Here is a 25,839-nt window from a genome sequence, read left to right on the forward strand (position 1 = left end):
TTAGCCATGTGTTAATATATTTTAAGAAGTACGTTATTTTAATATAATGCATTAAAAACTAAGATAGAAGAAATAGAACTGAAAAAATAACAAATATCGAAATGACCTCATAATTCCTTCCATGGTTTCAATTATTCAATGTGGCGACAATTAAGTATACTAGTTAACATGTATATTTTTATTACTTTATATTGTACTTTACCTGTAGATATTATTATCTATTTAAAATGCAATGATATTTTCATGCAGTATATTGCAGACTTAATATTCTAAGGTAAATGTTCTATTGAGGTAAATAAGAGATATAAAACAACCTTAATCTTACAATAACATTTATTTTACTTCGTCAATTATCCCACATTAATACATAAATAAAACATCATATATAAATGAACATTCATTACCTGTACATGTTTGTCCCTCATTTGTCAGTAGACCAACCAAAACGCGGGCGCCGTATGACTCCTCATACAGATCATTATAATCCTGTCCCATTATCTTTATATTGTGAGATAACAGGCCAACAGCACCGCCTACTTTAATTTCTTTACCGTTCGTGAGTATCTCATGGTGGGCTGAATAAACATGATTAATTTCGTACCAATAAATGATGAAATTATTACAGAAAGGGGCTATAGTATAGTATGCATGTACGAAAAAATATAACAAAAATAAGCACAGAAAGATTAAAAATTGATAATTAATACCTATACAAGACTACTTTCTTCCAGGGATATAAATAGTTTATAGTAAGATACTAAAAGTACATATTTTAAGACATTCTTAAAGTATATAAACAAAATGAAATATGCCTGCAGACAGGAATGAATATTCAATCTATATCTTTTTAAAGTAATAATTTTTAAAAAGTTATTGTATTTCCATATTTGAGCGTTTTATTATATTATGAATGGCAATCCCGAGATTTTTAAAGGTACATGAAGACTGTAACTAAATTAAAAAGTTAAAACATGATAAAAAAAAGAGTGTTTTACCGGTGTGCTCAAATCTTAACGTTCCATTCAATGACAATTTGACTCGGTCATTTCCTATTAATTCACGGCTAGTTATTTTAAAAGATTCTGTATGCCATGGATCAAAATCAGTTGAGGCAATAACAATGTCATCACCCGCAAGCCACTCGACTGCAGCACCAACTGTGACAGTGTTTGAACCTTCCGGGGCTGTTTCAGCTAACTCTGTCCAGGATATTGCTGCTTTCTTCCCATGTAAATCAAGGCCTCCAAAAACACCTGTATTATTACAATTCAAAATGATAATCTTGTACCATGTTCATAATAGTACACAGATGGGTCATATTGCGACTTTTCAGCTTTACTTGTGGTGGAGGTCATCATGTACTCTTCCGTGCAGTTTTGCAGGCACCACGAACGGGCACCTTAGTGGAACCAGCGACGTTACGTAGGGTAGCTGGATAATTTTCTCACATGAAAGAATCCAAAATCCTTGTTTCAAACCCACCAGCAATAACGGGCAAGTATTTTGAAATCAACAACCTTAACCACTCGGCTACAAACCCCCATGTTCATAACATGTTGAGGTGAAAAATATAACAGGATCATAAGTAAGCTTATTAACATTATTCATTTCTTACATTTATGGTATAAACATCGCACATTTTCTCATATTACGTTGTCTACCTAGATCTGTAGTTATCATGTCCTTACCTATGGCTTTAGAGCCTAGAACGGGGCCATCACCAACTATATCAAAGTTTGGAGACGAGTGGTTTCCATTCAAAATGATAGTTGCTAGACCATCAAAAGGATTATCAGGCCAACCAATAAGAAGACGTCCGCCGCATGTGATAAATATAATGTCCGCTTCTAAAACATAGTTCGCTCCCGGTGCGTCGAAGAATTCAAGAACACCCTCAAGATATAATATTCGAAGATTTATTTGGTACGGTGCCGTCTTGTTGACAACCACCCACGTTTCTGTAAAGTTTTGTAATTGAATGCCATCACATTTGTTTACGCATATTTCTTTTAAATCATTGTTTATGATTACTAACACGTAAGTTTAAAATTTTGAATATATCTATAATTGTAAAATATCAAAATAATTGACTTATTGAGTATCTGCTTTATTCTTGCTTAAACTACTTATGTCTCGATATTTATTTCATTTATTACTTTACATACTATATTACTAATTTGATAAGTAATTTGTTTTCATGATCTTATTTCATAAACCATTGTACTAAAAGTATAATGTGCAAGTATCCAAATATAACCTACCGGTAATTATCTTAACACTATCGTACGTTTTTGGTATTCCGTACATTCCTTCCAGACCAGCGCTGTTCGAAATAAAACCGTCTTCGGTTGCGTTCCACATCGTCAAATTATCCCAAAGATAAAATGGATTTTGTCTTTCGTCAGCAGGTTCTTGAAAATCTTTATCAGGCGGCGGTATACAATCAGGGTAGAAACACTTGTATGCCGAGAAATCCCATGGTCTATTGACACTAGTCGATGTATCCGAGTCACGTTGCTTTGCAGACACTGAATCGATCCGGTTATAACATGTATAATGCATTTATTACACAAATATATAATGTAAAATATACATATTCAATTTTTTATGCCACAAAAATATACATACATGCTTTTGGTATAATTTAAAAGCTGACACTTCGAAAAAATACTTCATATTACATTCAATAATGACCCACCCTCGCAATGTCCGTTAAAAATCTGAAATTACGAAAATTGGGTTAATTATATAATCTATACAAAATAGTTCTATCCTGATTTCACATTTAAACAACAAACAATAAAATGATTGTATTTTGTTTAATAACAAAATCAAATTTACTATTGTAAATTCGGTATAATTTCCTTGCGTACATTTCATTTATACATTTATTCATAATAACAATTACCTATAAACTTTATTTTATTGTCTTCATATACGTAGTCTCCGTTTTTCGATGTTGCTGGATTAATTGATTCAGATGCATTGATGATTGTTTTACCTCCATCAATAGAAAATCTGTCCGGTTTTTCTGCTGCTTCAATGATAATTATTACATAATCTTCATCCTGAAAAAAAATACAAATGAAAAAAAATTACACATCATAAGGCATAAAAAAATCAAAATAATCATTTTTAATCATTAAGAAACATGTACAATATGAACAATCGATAAAAATTCACTAGTGTTTTTTCCATCTTTTCTAATTTTAGAGCATTTGTCAATATAGTCCCCATTATTACTTTTTTGTATAGATAGTTATATTGATAATAAATGTAAATGAAAATTTACATCTTGCATAACATGAAGTTTATGTTAGTTGTAAATCACTCCTAATAGCATCACAACAAAATGTTTTTTATTTATTAAGGAGAAAATTCCAAACAGCGATAGTGTGAAATAATAAATGTGAATAACTATTTAGAAAAAAAAAATACCTGAAAGTTTTCAAATACGGCCTTGAAACTAATGTTGAATATCTGAGGAGACTGTTCAAATTTCATGGTGTATGTGAAACCGTCTTGAAGAGTGCATACCCATCCAGCCGGATGTGTCAATCGTTTGTCTGCAAAGTGGCAGATAGTATCGCCGTAATCATTGGTTATAATGACTTTTTGCCCTGCTAAAGAACTAGGAGAAGGTTCGTTAAATGCAAACCTGTGGAAATTTTTGTATATAGCTGGACACATGCTTGCGGATCTCTTCCCATGACTATATTCGGTAGCGTCGATGCATTCATTCGGAAGTCCACCTGTTGTTGGAACGACGACCCAGTCAGCATCTTTGTCAATTAAGATGCCTTCATGACGCCAATCGAAAGCACCCTTTTTAGGAGAGTTGACAAATGCAAGGTTTTCCAAATGGTACGTGTATGCGCCACATAAATCGCTACAAGTTCCATCAATTCTGGTAAATCTAAAAGCTACGCAGTCTGAGTATGCAAAGTTTACGAATGTTACATTGAGTACTCTAAATCCTGGACCGTACGCTAAAATAACGCCACCATATGTGCAATCCTCATTTTTACCTGCTACCTCTGACGCGTGTGCAGAAATAACACTGTCAAATAAACCGGCAGAATTAGCAGTATACAAAGGTGAACCGATTGTCTTCTTTCCTTCGAAACCAGCTTTAGAGTTATTTACGAGTATTAAGTTTATGAATTGTAAAGCACCGCCATTTACATATTCAACCCCCTTCTCGTTGTTCCATGCAAAAAAAGCTCTAAACACTGCCGGCTCTACCTCTGAAGAGGCATCATATGGGTCCAGTTGTGGAAAATACTCTGGAAAAATCCACAGGCCAAACCACCCGAAGCTATGTGCGGAATTGTTGTAGAAAATACCCAGTGGAGTTTTTATTGGAAAAATTGATTCATTGTAAGAAGGTCCGTCTGGATGATCATGCATTCTGTACCAGAATCCAAAATGAGTCCCACCAGCTGCCGCGTTGTGCTGAATGATGTTATTTGGATTGGTTACCCAGAAGGAAGCAGGAGTTATGTCATCATTCAGAAGACTGGAGCTTTCCCTCGTGAAAACTACTAAATTGTACTGAATTATATTTTCCGTTTCAATACCATCTTCAAAGAAGAAAGAACCACCCATTACATTATATGCGACGTTATGCTCTACTAAAAGATTATGAGTGCCGTGAATATTTATCGCTCTATTAAAAGTTTCATGGATGCTGCATCCTCTAACATAACTTCCGGTCATGTTTCCATTCATGTGGAAGTGTATTGGATATCGACCTAGTCTAAATGCTTGTCCAGCAAATGTGACCTCAACATAAGAGAGATGTGCTGATACCTTATTGGTCGTATTTTGAGGAGCGTGGAAAAGCATCATACCACCAAATTGACTACTCCCTGTCTCGTCACCAAATCTCCCTTGAAAGCAAGTCTGGGTGGCAAACTCACCTAGCCAACGTAAATGTCATATATTACATATATGAAAATTCAACATGATAAACATTCCATATAATTCATATGAATAAAATGTGGTAAACTTTTCCAGATACAAGTAATTAAATATGCATTAAGAGAACTCATTCGACAAGCAGTGAAGACTCCATACGTATGCGAAAAATGTTAATGTGGAAGATAAATATTTGTCATGTGCTTGCTAATGACTAATGCTCTTTCTGTTTAAGTCGTTGTTTTGATGCATGTTAGTTCCAAAATCTTGCCAACTAAAGTAAAGCATTTTAAGTGACTTCATGCCTATTCAAGTGTTTATGGAAAGAATACATGTAAAAGTGAAAATAATCTTACATTTTGCCCATTTGTTTTCAATTTCATATTCTACTTAAAATGACCATTCAATAACCACTGTGGTATACGTTAATCTATAAATATCCTTTACAATGGATTGGTAACGCTATACTGAGAGACAGTCTTATATTTTAAACAATCCTTAGCAATTATACATGTAATTATGAATTATTTGTCATTCAAAATTGAAATAGTCAATCTTCTAAAATATGTAACTTTCTCCCCCTATCCCAACTTAATAACTACAATTAAAGAAATATCATTTTTGAAACCTCTTTGATGTGCTAAAGACTCACAGTGAGTTATAATGAAAGGTGCCTCTATAATAAGAATCGATTCCGATAGCAAATTAAAGGTATCCGGCTCTAAAACAAAGTAAACTTTCGAATATTTTCAAAGAAAATTAAAGGAGATTCACAAATGTGTAAATGGTTACTAAATTAATTATTGACATAATAACAAATAATATACCTGTATCAAATCCAGCTTCGCAAGCTTCTATTTCATCTTCCCATTGAGAATCAGCTTCACCTCTGACTACAACATTATGCGTGAGAAGGCCAACTTCAGCTCTAAATTCTACGGTAGTGCCACCAAGTTGTGTAGATGTTCCCAGGTGAGTATATTCTAGGTTAGACTCTAGAGTCAGTGTTTGTTTATCAGCGGATATCTGACTGATCTTCATCTTCTCATTTTCTCTTTGCGAATGTCTCTCACCGGTTGATGCGATGATAATATCATCATTTATATTCCATTCCACTGGATTCTGTAATCGGATGGTATTTGACCCAGCCAACGCTGTCTCGGCCAGTTTCGTCCATGTAACTGCCACGGGTTGGCCTGTAAGTTAAAAACAAATACTAGTTTAAATACTAGTTGGAACTTATTTGATTAAATATCGGATGCTTGTTTGACACTACCTTTGTATTATAATCGTCTTTGCTATACCTGGAACAAGAACGTATAAACAAATTGTTTCCGTTCAATACACATGAGAAGTTCGATCATAGTTGAGTGTTAAGTTATCGAATGAATTAAGAAAAGAAAACTGTAAAATAACCTGTCATTACTAGTAATCAAATTAACTTTATAATGATTATTTTCTTAATTTATGTTTAATTGACTTTTCGCAGACCTGTTTTTCATCTAAGATAAACAATTATTTTTATTTGGTGCAGAAAAAAGATAAATATCTACTACTATTTGTTTTTATGCAAACTGTAAGACACACAAGAGCTTGATTTCAATATGAAAAATAAAAATTTTCTTGACTGTAATTTAATTGTAACACGTGAGCAAAGTGACTTCTAACAGAAAGAAAGAATCAAACAGACAAATAAACTCACCATGCAATTCAACAGTCCCGTTTCTGTTGGCCAGCACTTTTGTTCCATAGATAGGTGTTTCTTTGTCTTTAACATGACCAATGAGAGTAATGATACCTTTGTGCTGGAAAGGTTCGGATTCCGTACCAATCTGTAGATGACCACCATCAGTTATCATGATAGATTTAGACTTCAACTCTATGTCTTTCTCGTCAAATATAAGTTTACCTCCTTCAATATAATATCACAATTAAAAGATCTTATACATGTAGTAAAAGCGGTATTTTGATCACGAGAAACAAGTGATATTTATGTTAACTAGTATCTTTGCAAAATGATATTATAGCATTAAGTCCAGCCAAATTTGCCGAACCATCGACGGAAGGAATTGAAAATAAAATGTAATTAAAATTAATTTTCAATAAGATACTACTAAAGTGTTCAATGGTGCAAACGAAAAATGTACATTATCATATTTTTTAGGCTTTAAAGGAACTCAACTTTAAGACTAAAAACTTTAAAACATTAAATTTAAATTTCTTACAGAGATCAACAAGGGCACTTAAAACAGAATTATATGCAAAACGATAATTGCGAAATATCCTCAGGTTGAAATAAATTAAAATTCTTTTTTGTGCTGTTCTTAGTCTAAATGAGTGCAAGGCGTTGAGTTATTTTCCACAATTTAAATAATACTTCTGGGAAAATAGAGTGAGCAAATGGTGTGAATTTTGCATACAAGCTATTGAGCTAGATCGACATCTATTGGAACATTTATCTCGAAGAATTATTTCCAATCCTGTCATGTCAAATAACTCAGTACAGTCCCTTTAATATTGTAACGAAAAAGTTTAAGCTGCTGAAGCTGTGGTTTAATAGTGTTGGTTTTAGTATGTTATTGTGTTATTTTCAGAATAATAATAGATTATACCTTGTATAAGAAGGAAACCCAACACAGGGGTATCTGTGTCAAGCAACAGTGTCATGCCATCTGGAATAACGACGAAATCGCCTTCCACGGGTGGAGGATTACCTTGCCATGTGTATTGCGATGACCAAACATCTATATACGTCCATGCTGAACAATTTACAGTCTCCTGGAATACAAACGGAAAAAATGTTATAATTATTAAATACTCAAAGAGCAAAGAGGCACTTAAACATTCAAACATTTGTTATGTCATGACTTCTCATTTTACAATTACAAGAAATGTTTGTAAAACATGTATGCTTCCCCCTCTTCAGCATGACAATAGTTGTATGCAATATTGATTGGAAACCGTTTTGTCATACAAGACAGAAGAGATTTTTACTTTCAGCTCTTAAACAACAATTCAAAAGTACATTTACATTGTATGTAAAACAATTTCCTAACAATAAATCAACATAACCTGGGGCATTGGTCCAACATCTTCACAGATGCATTGGTCTTTTGATTTAGGGCTCAAGGGGTCAAATATCAAGGTCACATTAACATTTTGTAATTGCATATAATAAACGGTTTCCAACCAATAACGCAATAACATACGTGCTATTGGCCCTCAATCTTTGGCCCAGGCGTTATTCATCGGAAACGATCTGATCTGAGGACCGCCAAAATGTGTAAAAAGCAACGTACCCTCGCTTCTTCGAGGGAAGAAATGATAATATACTAGTCTATACCCGTATATTAGCGTTTTTTTTCACAAAAAGATTACAACATACTGGCATGGAATAATTGGATTTTCGCATTTTCGTTCTTTTGTAATCGGTCAGATAATATACGTAAGGTAGATTTACCGAATAATTTCTTACAGTACAGGTTTCTGTTCAAGGCGTATCAGCCAAGGAAGATTTTAGAAAATTATTTGTATTATGATAACAAATCATACATGTATACCATGGCTTTTAAATTAAGTCATAACGCGGTTGATATTTCTAAAATAGTATCCCATTGAATAATTCATCATAAAGGAAAGACATTTTAAAACTTAATTAAAAACAGACATATTTTAAAAGACAAATACCAAAGACTGTTTATCATTTGAAAATAGCATACACCTACCTCAATGTTTATGCCTTTCTCGGAGATTTGAACCTGCACCTTGGTTTCTATAGAGCCTGCATGCGCGCCAGATGTACACACTATCTTCGTTTCATCAACTGATTGGGGTTCACATTCAGAACCGGCGATCATCACACTTACTGAACCTAGTATAGTCCTACACACAATATAACCAAATAAGTTTATTTCCGTGATAATGATTTATTTCATAATTTTCCACTTTTTGTACATTCATTACCATATAAAATACACTTATTTTTCAGTTATTTGATAAAGATATTATAATACGAGTATCATATAATGTTACAAATGTAATAACTTTTTTATGTTTATTTAAAAGTCGAGTTTAACTTATTGTATATCTATACTAGTATATTTTGTGTAAGAAGTTCCATTACACTTTTTTTCACAACCCACTCACCCAAAGCCACTTCCCGTAATGGTTATAGGTGTTCCCCCTCCAGTACCTCCTCGTATTGGTGATATACTAGAAATAACTGACGAGAGAGCAGCATTATAACTATACGAGCCAGATAGTGTCTTCACCACATTATTTAGAGAAACAGCAACATCGCATCCTGCCATTGAAAAAGAGATGTAAATATATTGGTTAAAGATTGGGCAATGTATTTTTAAGAAAACTAGCCATTAAGTTTACATGTATTATGATGACTTTACATAGCCAATATTATTTATAGTGTGTCTAGGGATAGAATAATGCTTCAGATTAACATTGCAATTCTAGTCACACATTCTTGGGTACACACACTACTCATGACCATGTTTGCCCCTGTATGCGCAGATGCAATACCTACAGACGGAATTTACCAGCTCGACGAAAACTTTTTAAGGTTTGTAATTCTTTGACACCTTGATTTTTAGTTTGCATCGATTGCCAATGCTTGATTCATTTTCTTTCATAAAACATGCCAATTATACTTTAAAATGAAGAAAAGAAATGAAATAAAGAAAATAAAAGACAATCAAAACAAAAACAATGAAACCTAATAGTTTTGGATAGCACTATTCTTACAGTACCTTATTCATCACCATGCTCATACCGGGATCGGAATGACAACTAACTAACTAACTAGTCCAACCAACCAACTAACTAACTAACTAACTAACTAACTAACTAACTAACTAACTAACTAACTAACAACCAACTAACTAGCCAAATAATTTACTAATAACCCTTTGCCTAAAATTTGTCAGACTATGTCTATCTTTCAATTATGTAACTAACCTGTATTTGTATTTGCAGGAGTCAAACACTTATACTCTGTTGATGTAGTCTCGATATATTCACAGGGGAGACTACATATTGTAACCGTAACGTTTTCGTTGAATCCTCTTCCTGTTACCGTAACAGTCTGTTTACCACCCGTACTTCCTAAAACGTCCAAATACTATTTATAGGTCTACATTAAAGAATTGTAACATTCCTCGTGATTATGTCACTTTTCACAAAGAAGCCAAAAAAAATTTAAACCTGACATGGGTTTGGTTTGAAGAATGTTTAATTAAGCATTATTATCTAAAGAACAACATGAATTTAAAAAAAGCACAACAGTTACTGCATATAATCTTTATATGTAGTTACTAACCAGTGTTATTCTTCTTTGTGTAAAGTGTAAAAATCACAGGCATAATAAACTTTCTGGATAACATTTTGCAAAGTACGACCTGCAAGGAACTTTTTATGATGCACATTGTTGTATTCATAAAAAAAACGCATAATGTTAGGCAGATTTATTCTTCTATAAACAAAATTAGAATATATTGTAAAATATATCTTCCGATAAAACAAAATAGATAAAAGGTCAGGTTATTATCACTAATAGCTAAAGTAGTTACTAGAGTACATCGGTTGTATAGTCCTTCCAATAAATTATAAGCCAGGGATGCTCAAATTAACAACAATATATCATCTTCTTATCTAAATTATTAAATATAACATTAACTCTCGAAACGGGGTTGAATATAAAGTAATGTTGGCACACATTAATTAAAAGTCTCGCGTGAATCTTAACCATTTTTGCTGTAATATAAAATAATACATAAGGGCAACCCACGCCGTTGATCGGTATTTACGTTAAAAATAGCATAGCGGTGAAACTGGGAAGTCTAAACTAACCTTTTTTGGTACTATGTACAGCACAGAGTACAAGACCTTACCGGTTACTTGTTAATTTAATTAGTAAGGAGACATTTTGTTACAATAATTTGAATGTTTCTATCCAGAAGCATATGATAAATAAAAAGTACTTACCTTCATTTGGAGAAACATTCTCAATGGCTAGCGTATACTCAAATTCAATGTTCGTATCTGATAGACCTTTTCCTTCTACTTGTACGATCACTGACACTAGCTCTGCAGCGTGAGGCCCTAAGGTACACTGGATCTGTATGTTTGTTTTTGATGTAACTGGACACTCAACGCCACCAACTTTAACAAATACAATGCTACCATACAAGTTTGATCCTGAAATAGTCAACACGTCACCGGATACTCCTGACTGAGGGCTGATAGAATCCACTGTAGGTGTTGATACAGTATTGAAGGCGAAAGGCTGAGGATCGTAAGAAACTCCATTTGAAGTAACTTCTACAGAAACGTCGGCGATAGCATGCGGCTTTGTTGTGCATACTACCCCAGACAAACTGACTGAGATAATCTTACATTCAGACCCATCTATTACGACTGTCGTCTTATTCACAGCAAAGCCGTTGCCTTGAATAGTTATGTTAGTTCCACCGAACAAACTTCCAGAAGGAGGATTAATTCCGCTTATTTGTGCGTCTCCCGTCATTGTCAAACTGCCTGATGCTTTGCCTTTACCTTTAGCCCTAACACTAACATCATTACTTCCTACAGGTATATTACCAATGTCTGCTTCAATTGAATTTGCATTAACAACGATGTTTGTAGCAGCAACTCCGCCAATAGTAACTTCTATATCAGATGTTGTTTCCCAATTTGATCCGTAAATGGTTATTTTGGTGTTTCCTGACGTACTTGATGGTGATATGCTTGTCACAACTGGCGTAAACAATGACGAATAAGTGTATTTACAGACCGACATTTGAGTCTCACATGTTGCAGTAATAGGACTGTTATCGACAAATGCGTTAACAATAACGTCCTTTTCTGCGTTAGAAGAAGAAGGTGGAGTTTCAAAGACGATTTCAGAGTAAGTACTAGAAAGTACATTACACGTGAAACCGCCAACAGACACCTGAGGAGTTTTGCCGAAACCAAATCCAATTACAGTCACACGTGCACCACCGGCACGTGAACCTTTAGTTGGTGCAATGTTTTCTATATTTGGCATCACTCCAAAACTTTTATCAGTTTCTGTCATAATTTCAATCAGTGCATCCCCTCGATTGTGTACTCGAAGTGACAATCTATGTAACAAACCAAGTTCCGGTTCACCATTCTTGAGAAGATTGCAAACTATAGTTGAATCATTTGAAAACGTGACATCGCACTTAAGGTCACCAAACTTTACTTCATTCTGGCTATTAGAACTGGAAAACCCTCTTCCAGATATTGTAATAGGCGTTTTAACTGTCCCGTTCCTAGGAATCATTGAAGTGACTTTTGGTGTGTTGCATGTCCAGAATGCATAGTTGAACGTGTTTGAGCTGATGCCAGATGGTTTGTTATCGGAGCAGCCAGACAGTGGTGCAATTGTTGTTTGGGTGTTCCCTGCTAGAAACAATAAAAGACATTTACATGATTAGAGATATCAGCTAATTTTATAATATTATTAATATTGCTTATCCTTGCCCGCTCTTTGTTTAATCTTTAAAAAATATATTTGGAAATAGTATCTTTATTAAAACATTTGACGTTTGGTGATTTTCATATATATTTCAGACTGCCTCCGTGGTCGAGGGGTTAGAGTCGATGACTTCTTATCCAGTTAAATGACTTCTAATCCATGGGTTCGATCCCCGGGAGATGCTTTGGTAGTTAAGCACGGAGGAAGGTATTCTAGTACTGGTGTAACTCTCCAGGAACGATGGTTAGAAAACTACCCGCCTATATGACTGAAATAGTGTTGGGAAAAGGAGTAAAATGAAACAAACAAACAAACAAACAAACAAACAAATCATATATAACACATCCACTTCATTAGATATTATCTAGCAAACCATTTTGATAGACACATTACTGCCACAATCAAACAATTTTCTGTTGGCTAGACAGATTCTACCAATTCGATCAGTCTGATTATGGCCTGCACTGATTGGTATCTAGATCTATCCATACGATCAGTGCCGACCGAGATCAATTGGCATATCAATGCTGTCTGATCATGGTCTGCACTGAATGGTTTTGAATCAGTGGATATTGTTTTTAATTTTTCTTAGCAAAGAAAATTAATGGTTTTGTCAAGGTTGATAAATTGACTAGGCCATATTTTGAGTCACTTAGCGTGATAACAATTAAAGCAAGGAAGTGTAATTCTATTGAAATAAAGAACTTTATAACATACGGCTTGATCAAAGATCTTATAAAAATCATGATAAAAGTACAAATAAATTTATTATGGAAGACGTACCTGAAACTGTGTATAAAGCCTCGATACCAGAAATTCTGACTGCGACCTCTCCGAGACTTGATTGAGCAGGCTCGACTGTGACAGTCATGTAGTAATTTTTCAAACCATGCAGGTCTACATAACCACTCCATATGTAATATGTGCCAGCTTTTGTAAATACTTGTGAAAATCGACCTATACAAAAGACACCAGTTCACTTATATGTTTGAATGAAATTACATAGTTTTGATAATGTTTTTTTTTCTTATTTTTAAGGATGTATTTAAGGTTCATTTGTGCTCCAGTTTTGGAAAGTAAAAATAATATAAGTGAATGTGTAGGTGCAAGTCAGAGATAAACAATCGTGATATTCTTACACTGTGATACGCTTAAGTATGAAACAATCCGCTATTGAAAATTAAATAATTAACATATTTCATTTTACATAAAAATGTTTTAATAGTTTGACAGTTTTTACTACGGTTATTATTTTTGTTTATGTTATCATTATAGAAATAAATTTAAATAACTCCTGCCAATGTATAAATAGAAATAACATACATTTTTGCAGCTTTTATCACAAAAAGTGTGAACTTGACCTTGGCGGTAGGGTGTCTGGATGTTACGCATTACACCTTCTACCTGTACAATATACAGCTAACCACTGTGGAGAGAAACATTCTTTTGGAGGCGAGGATTTTTTGTGCTGATAAGAGGTGTTGTGTGGAGAGATTTCACTGAAGTCTTACTTGGTAATTAAATTTAAAAAATTGTTGTAAAAAGGTAATTGGTCTACTAAGGACCACTCTGCAGAGGTTGCAGTGTATATTTGTACAAACTTATTTCAATATCCCTTGATGAAATGAAAAAGAAATGGACAAGAGGCAAAGTAGACCGTGTTAAAGACATTATTATATTTGACCTTTTAGTAAGACCTTGGCGTTATAGGCACGACACGTCGTCCTATTATGCAGCATTTGTGCCAAAGTACTTTGAAATCTCTTCATGGATAAAAAACCTATGGACCGAGCACTAAATTTACTCTCCAACAGACAATATTGACGTATGATTTCAAAGTTGGACATTGGCCTTCGATGTAAGGGTATGGGTGTTTGGCAAGCTGTAAAATAGTATGCATTAAAATCTCCTGATAGATAGAATAGTTATGGTGTGGACACAAAATTCACTCTCCTACAGGCAATATACACCATTTTGGATCTCCGAGTGGCTCCTTTACTTTTAATGTAGGGGTCTGGGTGGTTTATTTTAACACGTTTTCTTATCGTGGTCAACATTTCTGCAAATTTATTTTCAGAGTCTATATGACTCTAATTTTGCAAAGGTGGGACAATAAAGACAGAAAAAAGTAACAAAACCAAACAAATAAAGAAAAAGAGTCACACCACTCTTTACACATGGTGTACTAAATCCGCCGATTTTAGCTATTTTGTCAGTACTGCTGTTGACCTGAATGATTGCATGACAAACATCGTTTATAAACGCTGGAGTGTACCACGACCAATCAACGACATCCCCGACACGGATGGTCAAATATTGATTATCGAATGCGTAATATATGCCATAATCTGAAAAGATATTAAACACATGATAATAGCATGTACTGATTTTTAAGATTGTGTTGATTTATGATCAATTTGCCTTAAATAATAATGTACCACATTCTCAGAACTATAATGTAAACCACAGCCGATAACAGACTCAAACTTTGACTTTGTGGTTCTCTAAAAAAAGACTCGTCAATCTTACATTTTAGGACTTTATGTGGTTAATACTAGTATTACGATGATATATTGAATTTAATCAACCGTAGTTTAAAGCCTGGCCAGACCCAATGGATGATCCTGTACTTGAGGCAAAGGTTCTTTACTTGTGGCAAAGGTTCTGTACTTGTGGCAAATGCTTAGTTACTTCGGTTCAAGCAGAATTAAGTTTACCAATATGAGAGACCGTACATGACCCATATAGACAAGCGGTCTTTATTCAGAGTTTACTCTGGTGTATTTGTATAAATGAAGAGTATTTCTCAAAGAGTATTTTTCATTTACAGGGTGATTTCAGTCGGAAGGGGTCTTTAACACATGTTTGACTGTACTTCTTAAGAAGCTAGTCTCGGTAAGTAATATATGACTATCAAATAAATGAAAACATGAAACTATTCGGTAAACAAACTGATTCTGTAGGTGAGAGGTTCTTCTCAGATGATCACTTATATCTGTAATAGTGCACAACGGAGAATATCTGAGCCCCATTCGAATGCCTAAGAGTTGCATGATGACCTACCTTAACCGTGTCAAAATAACCTTAACCCAAGCAGAAAAAAACTTCCAAATGGTATGATACATAATTTTCTACTCAATTTACAATAATTATTGTTATCGACGTTACCTGGTGATACGCCCCCGTTAGTTACAGAGTGATGCCGTCCAGCATAAGCCAATTGGCACTTTATTTGGGTGTCTGTTATTGTGTCAACAGGGCAGGAAACTCCTCCAACACTAACACTGGAGAGAGATGCGTTAGTACCAAACCCTTCCCCGATTATTGTCAAATTCGTTCCACCTTGTATAGATCCGTCCAATGGATACACGTTATTCACAACGAGATTCACATACACCGTTGGTATTATATAAGAACTGAAAAAAAGAAAAATTTAACTCCGGTTTCATGAATTCATGACAAAACTCCGACAAATTTGTCTAATCCAATTAAACAATCCAATTTAAAAACCTATGGTATGAGTATTAATTTATTAGTTATAACGCATACGTATATGTCAAACACACATCATAACATACACAATGAATACACTTAAAACTGAAATTTAAAACAAAATTACCTGTTTGTTGCATAACCAGTATTAGTCGATACTCGCAGCTCGTGTGTGCCGGCCGGAACTCCCGTAAAATTCGCTATTATCTTTGAATTAATCCAAGATATGATATACCCAGTTTTTCCCCCGATACTCACTTTGCCACTAGTTGAGGTGAAAGATTGACCTTCAATTGTGATCACTGCCCCTGTTACAAATTTATGAAGTGAATAGTAGTATTCATAAGGAAATATACCTTTTCTTGGAAGTTTTTCTAATCTAAGTCGGGTTTATATATTACATTTTTAAAAAATTGTTTATCTTATTTACTTTATCAAAACACAAAGAGTAATGCAATGGTATCCATTTGTAGTAAAAAGAAAAGGGGAAAACTTGAAAGAAGAATAAGACGAACTTTGAAAGAACAAACTATAATATGTCTATTATATACATGTACATATTGAAAATATATATTCATAATGTTCACTTTAAACCTATAGATTATCGATGGAAATATACTTTGTAAAAATGATGTATCTGAACAAAGTTGAGTTATAAATTATTAACGTAAATGATGTTGAACTAATTGTTATAAACAGGGGCGTACCTCGGCTTATTATGAGTGTACGACGAGTGCCAGTTTTTGGCCGAAGGATCGCCAGAGACTTATATATCAAATATAGCTATGTGCTATAACTAATGATTAAGGGGATATTTAAGCTAATTGTACTACTGTTGTTTTTATCTATAGTTATGAAAATAACATCAAGTACATATATCGAATATAAGAGAAATAGCACGAAGTCTAACGTGCACACTGTTTTAAACAGTTCAAAAGCTATTTGCTTTTAGAAAAACAAAACAAAGCCAGGTGTCTCTTTGTAAAAAAGATGGGTTTTATGTCATTTTGTAACAAGTTGATTTTCTTCTTTGTTATTTTTCTTTTATTTCACCATAACTTAACGTGAGATATAATCAAGGAAAATATGCTTTAAAATGATCTGTATTACTTTAGTACAAACACAACAGCTTAATGTTTAGTGTAACGAAAGGTTATCGTATTCACAGCTAAAATGTAGCACCGCACGATTATTTAGCTTCCTTAAAATATTTTTAATGCGTATTATGCAATAAGTATTGCCTTTAACATTTTTGTTCTCAACTCTATTCTTTCAATTTCCATTCGAAATATTTATGTTATTTCATTACGAAGTTAAATGCCTCACGCACATAAAGCATGTTGGTATAAACAATTTGTTATCTAAAGTCGGCGAAAGTAAAAGAATTTAGACATGATGTGTCTTATATGGTTGTAAATCGTTCTCGTTATATATTTGTCTATGTTTTAAATATGTATAGATGAGACTACGTATAATAAAGAATATATATCATTGTTTTCAGAAGTGTGAATTTTTTACTCAATAAAATAATACAGTAGAAACAATTTTTTGTGGTGATATATTTTGTAAATATTGGTATTCTTTCTTACGGTCAAATAAACAAAAGTTGAATTTGGTTTGTGACGATGGATGATAGCAATAGTTCACTGCAAACATCTGATTCACAGTGTCAAAACTATTCTACATATTACTTTGAAATGAATATAAGTTGAATGAATATTAACAAAATTAAAAATAATATACTGATTTATAGTTACAAGGTAAAATATAAAAAGACATTCCATACAGCTAACTCACTCCCTTCAATTGCCAAGTTGCAAACAAGATCTTTATTTTGCATATAGATCTAGATGTAAAAAATGAAATAAATGTTTACTTCTCATTGATTTGATTCTTCTGAAAATAAAGATTGTAATATATTGGACCGTTTTTTAACACTTATTTGGATTTTGACGAGGATTATTAGCATTATAACGCTTAACTCAAGCTAAAAAAAAAAAAGAAAAATTCCAAAGAAATTATTTATATCATATTTTTACTCCCTTTCGTCATAATTGAAGTTTTGATTGTGCATAAAAAGGTAACGCATATTCGAATAAGGTAACGTCCTAAGCATACCGGTATAATCAATTAGCAGCTACGAATATGTTGATATATCTACGCCGAAATTAATGATTTCATTTTTGAATTTTTTTTTCGAAATATTTTATTTATACGCCCGTGCGTATTGGCGTTTCGGTAGGTACGCCACTGATAAAAATATATGCCATGGTAGCATTAAACCAAGCCAGCTTATGTTTTTACATGTTATAAAGTAAGATTCCCTCCTTTAGTATAAATGATTGAACTACAATATAGAAATTACAACAGATTTTAACATATAAATGAGCCGCGTCATGACAAAACATGATCAGGATCCATGCTGTTCGCTTACAAACCCTATTACAAGTAGAGAAACTGATAGCGAACAGCATGGATCCTGATCAGACAGCAAGGATGCGCAGGCTGGTCTGGATCCATGCTGGTCGCAAACCCACTATGTTGATGTTGTCATGACACGGCTCAAATACATTTTCGTTGTTAGAAATTAAATCTACCTCATTAAATATTAGTTTCCCCTCAAAAGATAATTCACTTCCTAATTATGTGTTCTATTATGCCTCAGAAAAACTTTCTTTTATCTTTATTCCTACAAAGGCTTTAAATAGTGTTTACTTATTGGCATATTACTCTACCCGCCTTTTTCTTTTGTTTTATTTTTGACAATTGATATTGAAATCGAAATACTACTTTATTAACATTTTCCTACTTTAATGACAAATAATTGCACAACGCTACTTTTCTTAGTTAACAAGCATAATCTAAATGTTAAATAACTCATGTTTGTCCTTTTTAAAGGAGTTAAAATTATTCGTTCCTGATGAATACAATGCCTTTAAAGCAAGTTTTGACCTACTTTCAAAAAATGATAGTAATACATCAGCACAAACATGACTGGTAAAATTTCAATATCATACCAAATACTCCGAAGCTCTGAGGTGAAATGCTTGTGATAAGTGGTGTCTCTGACGCTACGTATGTAAAGGAATCGTATGTTCTCGTCACCGTTCCTTGCGTAACTATAACGCTATATGCACCAGGTGATGTCTGAAACAAAATTACTTCCCATAATTGTAATAATATGACACTAGCAGATACAAAACTTTGACAAACAGTTGAATCTATGTTTTCAAAACACGTGAACGAAAGATCAAAGGAACGAACGTACGAAAAAACCAACGAAACGAACATGGGTACGACAGATCGACCGACTGAATGAAAGGATATATATCAAAAGCGAAAAATGTATCACAAACTTACCATTGGAGGAACAATACATTTAATCTGATTGGGCTGTGTATCATTTATGAAACACGGTTTTCCACCAATAGTTACAGAAAGTCCTGCCTTGAAACCATACCCAGAAATTGTTAGAGTCACGCCTCCTGAATGCACAAAAACATGTAACTTTAAATATTGCAAAACATATAACTGAGTAATTGTCTATGTGCGTGATCATTTAGTTAACTATGTGAAAGCCATTGATGTTAAATTTAACTATGGGGTCGTTTTGATGTTTAATGAGGTGGTGTTTAATACTGAGCTTCCAGTGATGTATATATGTTTATATCTACCACCAGAAGGTTCACTATTTTATAATGACATTGATACAGATGCATTTGAAGATCTTCAAAGTGTTTTAGACAAATGTGTTACTATATATAACAATACTGACTACCTTATCTGTGGAGATCTCAATGCTAGAACTGCTTCTCTTAAGGATTATATTTCAAAGACTACAAATATTCCGCAGTTTAATGAATATGATGATTTATTGAATGACATAAATGTGCCAGATCGTGCAAATGTAGACACTTACAGGAACAGATTTGGGAAACTGTTAGTTGACTTTTGTATTATAAACTCATTACTTATTGTGAATGGCAGACTTGGTACAGATAAAGGAATAGGTGACTGTACATATGTTTCATCAAATGGTTGTAGTACTATCGATTATTATATTGTTTCAAGAGCATTATTTGACAATGTAAAAGATTTTAGAATTGATAATAATGGTTTATATGATCATTTGCCAATTATATTGTTTTTTGAAAACTGAATTATAAATAATGCATATAATGAACAATGTAAGGAGTTTGTTTATAAATGTGACTTAAGTGGTCAAAATTCAGAATTGTATTTAAGTATTGTCACTGAAAATATATTAAATGGTCATTTTGATGCTGTAAGTGAATGCATAGAAACCACAGGTAATGTTGACACTGTACTGGAGAGTTTTGAAAACATTTTACTCCAATCAAGTAGACCTTTTACAAAGCGTATGCTGACTAAAAATTCTTTTAATAAAAGTAAATCTAAATGGTTTGACCATGAATGTAAACGTCTTAAACAATGTAAAAATAGAAAATTAAGACTGTTTAGAAATAGTAGAAAACAGGATGACCTTAAAGCTTATTTAGATGTTAAACAGGAATTTGTTAAAGTATGCAAAAGTAAACAAATCTCATATAATAGAAGTACATTAAAATCAATTGAGGATTCAATTCATAACCAGAGAAATTTTTGGTCTAAAGTAAAATGTCAAAACCATAAGAATGTTAAACACTCAATAACGACCAATGTCTGGTTTGATCATTTTAAGTCTTTGTTTGCTACAGAAGTTAATTCAGTAGATACTGATGTTAGGACAGATGTAATGCCAATTCAAGGAGATATTGAGTTATCTATTTTTGACTCATTAATAACAGATGAAGAGGTATCAGATGCCATTAAATCCCTTAATGTAAATAAGGCTTGTTCTGGTAATCTAACCCCAAGACATTTTACAACATGCTTAGAAATTCTTCTCCCTTATATAAGGAAATTCTTTAATCTTATGTTTACATCAGGTAATTTTCCATTAAAATGGACGCAGATTGAACTTGTCCCAATATATAAAAAAGGTCAAATTAACGTACCTGATAACTATAGGGGTATAGCATTATTGGATGTTTTCAGTAAATTATATATCCTTATTCTGAATCAACGTCTTACTTTTTATGTTAATGCATTTGATAGGATTTCTGAATCACAGGCAGGTTTTCGCTCTGGTTATTCCACAATTGACAATGCTTTTGTTTTGTTTGCATTAATAAATAGATATCTCTCTATGAAAAGAAGAAAATTGTATGTGGCCTTTGTAGACTTCCGTAAAGCTTTCGACTCGGTTAAGAGATCACTTTTGTATAAATCCTTGGTAAATATAGGTGTTAAAGGTAGATTATTTCATGAAATACAAAGCATATATCATACAGTTAATGCAAAGGTCCGAAATGGTAACAATATAAGTTCAAGTTTCGAGTGCCCAATAGGTTTACGTCAGGGGTGTAGTTTAAGCCCTATCTTATTTTCAATATTTATTAACCAGTTAGAAATGTTTCTCAAAGAAACTCCTGATATAGTTGAAATTATAATATTAATGTTTGCTGATGATATAGCCTTAATTGCAGATACAGTTCAGGGTCTACAAAGTAAACTTAATTTTCTGCATGAATTTTGCAATATTTGGGGACTAAATGTCAATATTAATAAAACTCAAGTAATGGTGTTTAAAAATGGTGGAGCTATTGCAGGAGCTGAAAGATGGTTCTACAATGATTGCCCCCTTGCTGTCGTAGATGGTTTTAGTTATGTTGGATTATACTTTTCATGTAGGTTGTCGCTGCATAAAATGGCAGAGAGTACATCTGTTAAAGCAAAGCGAGTACTAATATCTCTATTAAAATCATTATATCATCTGTTTCCTTGTTCTGGATCAATGTTTTTTAAATTATTTGATAGTAAAATAGCACCAATATTATTGTATGGGGCTGAAATTTGGGGACTTGAAAAACAGGATTCAGTTGAGCGGGTACATTTATATGCATGTAAGCGTTTTATGAATTCTTCAATAAAGGCATGTAACGCAGCAGTCCTAGGTGACTGTGGACGCCATAGCATGTACTGTGTTACTGCCAAAAAGGCTGTAAAATATTGGTTTCGAATAATACTTATGCCAAATTATCGTTTTGTCAAAAAATCTTACCAGATGCTTGTATTTTTTGATTCTAATGGTTATAAAAACTGGGCAACGAAGATTAGATTACATCTATACCAACTTGGGTTTGGTTACGTTTGGGATGCCCAAGGTGTTGGTAATATTAATCTTTTTTTGTTTGTTTATTCTCAACGCTTAACGGATATGGATCGTCAAAACTGGTCGAGTAAATGCCAGGATTCAAGTAAACTTTATTTTTATCATACATTTAAACAGAATTTTGGCTTTGAACCATATTTAGATTACATTGATAAATATAAATTCAGAAAGGCCTTAGTTGCTTTTAGAACATCTTCACATGAACTTATGATTGAAAAGGGGCGGCATCTGAAATTATCACGAGAAGAGAGAACTTGTATATATTGTCAAAATTTAGTAGAAACGGAGTCCCATTTCCTCCTTATTTGCCCACTATATACTAGTTTACGTTTAAAGTATTTAAATGAAAAGTTCTATGTAGCTCCTACTTTACATAAATTTGATATTTTAATGTCAAGCAATAATATGTCAGTTGTAAGAAATCTAGCTATGTATATATATTATGCTCTTGAAAAACGAAAACATTGTATTAATACATTTACTTTTTAACAACTTGAACATGATATGATATATTGTTAACGTATAATGTTGATTGAACTATAGAACTTGTCTTGTCATTCACAATTTGTATAATTTGAATGTATATTATGTATATGTGTATTGGCTGGTGGCCATATATCGCAAATAAAAGTATAAGTATAACTTTAAATATCGCAAAAACATCCGTTCCTTTAGAAAAGGTTATTAAGTCTTCTGGAATAAAATTAGTTACAAAAAGAGAACACTGGCCGATAAAAATTCACGGGGCGCTGGGGAGATTCTCGTTCGAGGTAAAGTTGCTAATGTCGGACATGGAATCTTATGGTCATTTGCCTATAACTGTTGATACAAAAATCATATTTAATTAGCTTGTCACTTGCGAGGATATTGGTAACTACTGGTTAGTTATCCAGGAAAACATGTCAAGTGGATCGACCGCCGAGATGACTAATAATGTGTTAAAAATCGTTGTAAATTAATGTGTACAAAATCATTGTAAATGCAATACACAATTTACATTAATTAGGTTTATTTTTTTTATCTTCAATGTTTTTGAGTTATCTATCATAATATGTAAGAAAATGTACCTACCTCCAAGACTACCGGAGTCTGGAGATATGTCATTTATACCAGATATGTAGGTAAATAATACATTCCCACTTGACAAGCCTTTTCCATCAACGTTGACGAGAATTCTATGTGACCCAGAAGGACCATTGCCAACAATACACGTTATGCTGCTGGAGGAGGAGGAGCCCGTCACTGTGCAAGGAACGCCTCCTATTGTCACGTGATTTTTACTGTTATCTGCGCTGAATCCGCTTCCGGTAATAACTATTTGTGCGTTCGATGCAGACGTACCTATTAATACGTTACAAAATAAAGTAAGATAAACACTTTTTTGTCGATCGCTTTATCAAACAATTTTTAAAATTTTACCTTTTTTCCAGGAAAAAAAATTGACAGTATTTACAAATAAAATATTTGTGGCATGTTCCGTTTTTGAAATCTTTCAGTGTAGTCATATGTCACCTTTTACAATTAAAAAAATACAGTGGTCAACCTTGTATATTCCTATTGAAATAGTTGTAAGAAAAGAGTTTACAGTTACCGCTAGATGGAGACACAGAGGAGACAACCGGTGTTGAGGAAGAAAGCCATTCGTATGAACAGTCCCCAAGACACGCTGTTAACTCATTGTTGATGCGAACCGTGACCTGTGGTTTAGCTTCCACTGTTCTGACAAGACCGCCTGGTATAGGATCGTAAAACACGCCCCCATCTTCTTCTGTATATGCAGTCACCGACGGATTTGTGCCCTGCAGATTTCTGCTGAGAATCTGTTGCGTAAATTTTAAGAAATAAATCATTCTAAATTTAACATTATTATCTGAAAGTAATGATCTATAATAACTGTTATGCATGACTTTATGTATACCGGGATAGCCTGCAAAATTATACTGTAAAGTATCACACAGCCTATATGGTCGTTGTAGTGATCTTCTTAGGAGTGATCAGCAACAATCGCCTAGCCTAACTTTGGCAGTTATTAGGTCTCTGCAACAATATGTAAACAATTGCTAGGTAACACAAAAGTTACAAGTATATATTTAATTGTATTTTTCATGTTTGTCATTTCAACCACTGCAGCTAATGATTTGGGTTTTTGTGTGTCATAATTGTCCACTTTGTTGTATAGAAAACCCATTTTAAACAAAATAATATTTTTAAGAAAATGTTCACACATACCCTAATTTCTTCCTGGTTCCCGGGACGCGTTAGGAATGTTACAGACAAATTGAAGTTTGCACAATCACCCTCCCGTGTCACAGACACTGATCCAATTCCTTTTAGAGACTCGAGCTGGTTTCTAAAATCCCCAGGCTCAAGTGAAATATTTAAACCTATGAAAATAATAGTGTAATATACATTCAAAGAAATATTCTTTAGTTAAAATAAATGAAAGCATAGGCGCATTTTCTATCAGATAATTTATTAAAATTAGATTATAAGTTTTTAGTTTTCTCTTTCTATCGATAACCATCGACTTATTAAAAACCTTTGTGAAAAATAGTACATGGCATATCGATAACAGAGAGGAATTGAACGGCATCGCCTTCAAACAAATTCTTGCCAAAAATACATGTTTTGCAAAATAAATACTAAGATTGCTAAATAAATAATAGGTTTTCCTAATACATTGTATATATTAGGTCTACTAAATCAACTAATTAACAAAGTGTGTCAAATATATACTAAGTCTTTTTCAATAGATACAGAGTTTTCCTAATAAAAATTATGTTTGCCGAAAAGATACTAATTTTGCCAAATAGATACAAGATTTCCCAAATAGATAGTAAACTTGCCTAATAAATGTATACAAGATTTGCCAAATGAATAAAAAAGTGCCAAATAAATACTAGGTTTGTCAAATAAATACAAAAAAATGCCAAATAAAGGTTTGCCAAATAAATACTAGATTTTGCCAACTACAATATATTATTACTGCCATGATAACAATATAAGAAGTTCGTGATTTAACAATGATTTATCAAATGAAATTACAAACCTTTTTTTATCTGACCATTAAACTGAACATTCAGAGTTCCTGTTGGAGGTGGGGACGCCGTTACTTTACGAGTCACTCGAACTATGCCCTTTCCGTTATATAATGGTTGAACAACATTGTTTACTACCTATAGAAGATAATTTAATGTCCTAACTTTTGTGAACATGCAATATTTATAACTATTAAAGCGAATGCCTCCAGATTCATGCTATTGTCCATGAACATTAAAAGAAAATTGTATTTAAAAGTAAAATATTGTGAAGTAAAGAAAAAAATATACAAATTGCAAACGGCACTGACAATCAACGTAAATACCAAAGAGGTCAAATATGCAAAATAGCCCTTAATGCGTTACTCACACAGTAGAAATATGGTGGTAAATACTACAAAATCAGTCACTAATCGCACATAATAGATAAAATATAAAATTGAATCTTGAACATTTTTTTAAAATTCTTTAAAAATAATCTTAAAACATTCCTCTCATATTTGATTTTCTTGAAATAATTTGGCTCATCTGTAGGTACATGTATGCAGCTTAAAAAAGGGCAAAGCAACTTTACGATATGTATTATATATACATCAAGACCGTCAGTAAGCCACTTGTATTGATATATTGTAATTAAA

General features: G+C 33.2%; 1 protein-coding gene across 1 annotated transcript in view; it reads right to left on the bottom strand.

Annotated features, from left to right (window-relative positions):
- The window catches only part of LOC132726573 (fibrocystin-L-like), a 66,319-nt gene that overhangs the window by 14,220 nt on the left and 26,260 nt on the right, over positions 1-25,839 (bottom strand). Inside the window, exons 23-45 of the mRNA XM_060711909.1 lie at positions 25,213-25,339; positions 24,393-24,547; positions 23,755-23,983; positions 23,235-23,504; positions 19,289-19,413; positions 18,946-19,075; positions 16,056-16,236; positions 15,605-15,852; positions 14,602-14,784; positions 13,220-13,393; positions 10,918-12,363; positions 9,892-10,038; positions 9,067-9,223; positions 8,646-8,802; positions 7,533-7,698; positions 6,623-6,832; positions 5,748-6,116; positions 3,439-4,922; positions 2,909-3,068; positions 2,262-2,528; positions 1,689-1,958; positions 996-1,253; positions 405-575 (exon numbers count right to left, since the gene is read on the bottom strand). Coding sequence (XP_060567892.1) covers positions 405-575; positions 996-1,253; positions 1,689-1,958; positions 2,262-2,528; positions 2,909-3,068; positions 3,439-4,922; positions 5,748-6,116; positions 6,623-6,832; positions 7,533-7,698; positions 8,646-8,802; positions 9,067-9,223; positions 9,892-10,038; positions 10,918-12,363; positions 13,220-13,393; positions 14,602-14,784; positions 15,605-15,852; positions 16,056-16,236; positions 18,946-19,075; positions 19,289-19,413; positions 23,235-23,504; positions 23,755-23,983; positions 24,393-24,547; positions 25,213-25,339 — 7,084 coding nt within the window. The remainder of the gene's footprint in view (positions 1-404; positions 576-995; positions 1,254-1,688; positions 1,959-2,261; positions 2,529-2,908; positions 3,069-3,438; positions 4,923-5,747; positions 6,117-6,622; positions 6,833-7,532; positions 7,699-8,645; positions 8,803-9,066; positions 9,224-9,891; positions 10,039-10,917; positions 12,364-13,219; positions 13,394-14,601; positions 14,785-15,604; positions 15,853-16,055; positions 16,237-18,945; positions 19,076-19,288; positions 19,414-23,234; positions 23,505-23,754; positions 23,984-24,392; positions 24,548-25,212; positions 25,340-25,839) is intronic.

Source organism: Ruditapes philippinarum, unplaced genomic scaffold, assembly GCF_026571515.1.
Source record: "Ruditapes philippinarum isolate M1 unplaced genomic scaffold, ASM2657151v2 ctg2997_1_1_1_1, whole genome shotgun sequence".
In the NCBI taxonomy this organism is placed as follows: Eukaryota; Metazoa; Mollusca; class Bivalvia; order Venerida; family Veneridae; genus Ruditapes; species Ruditapes philippinarum.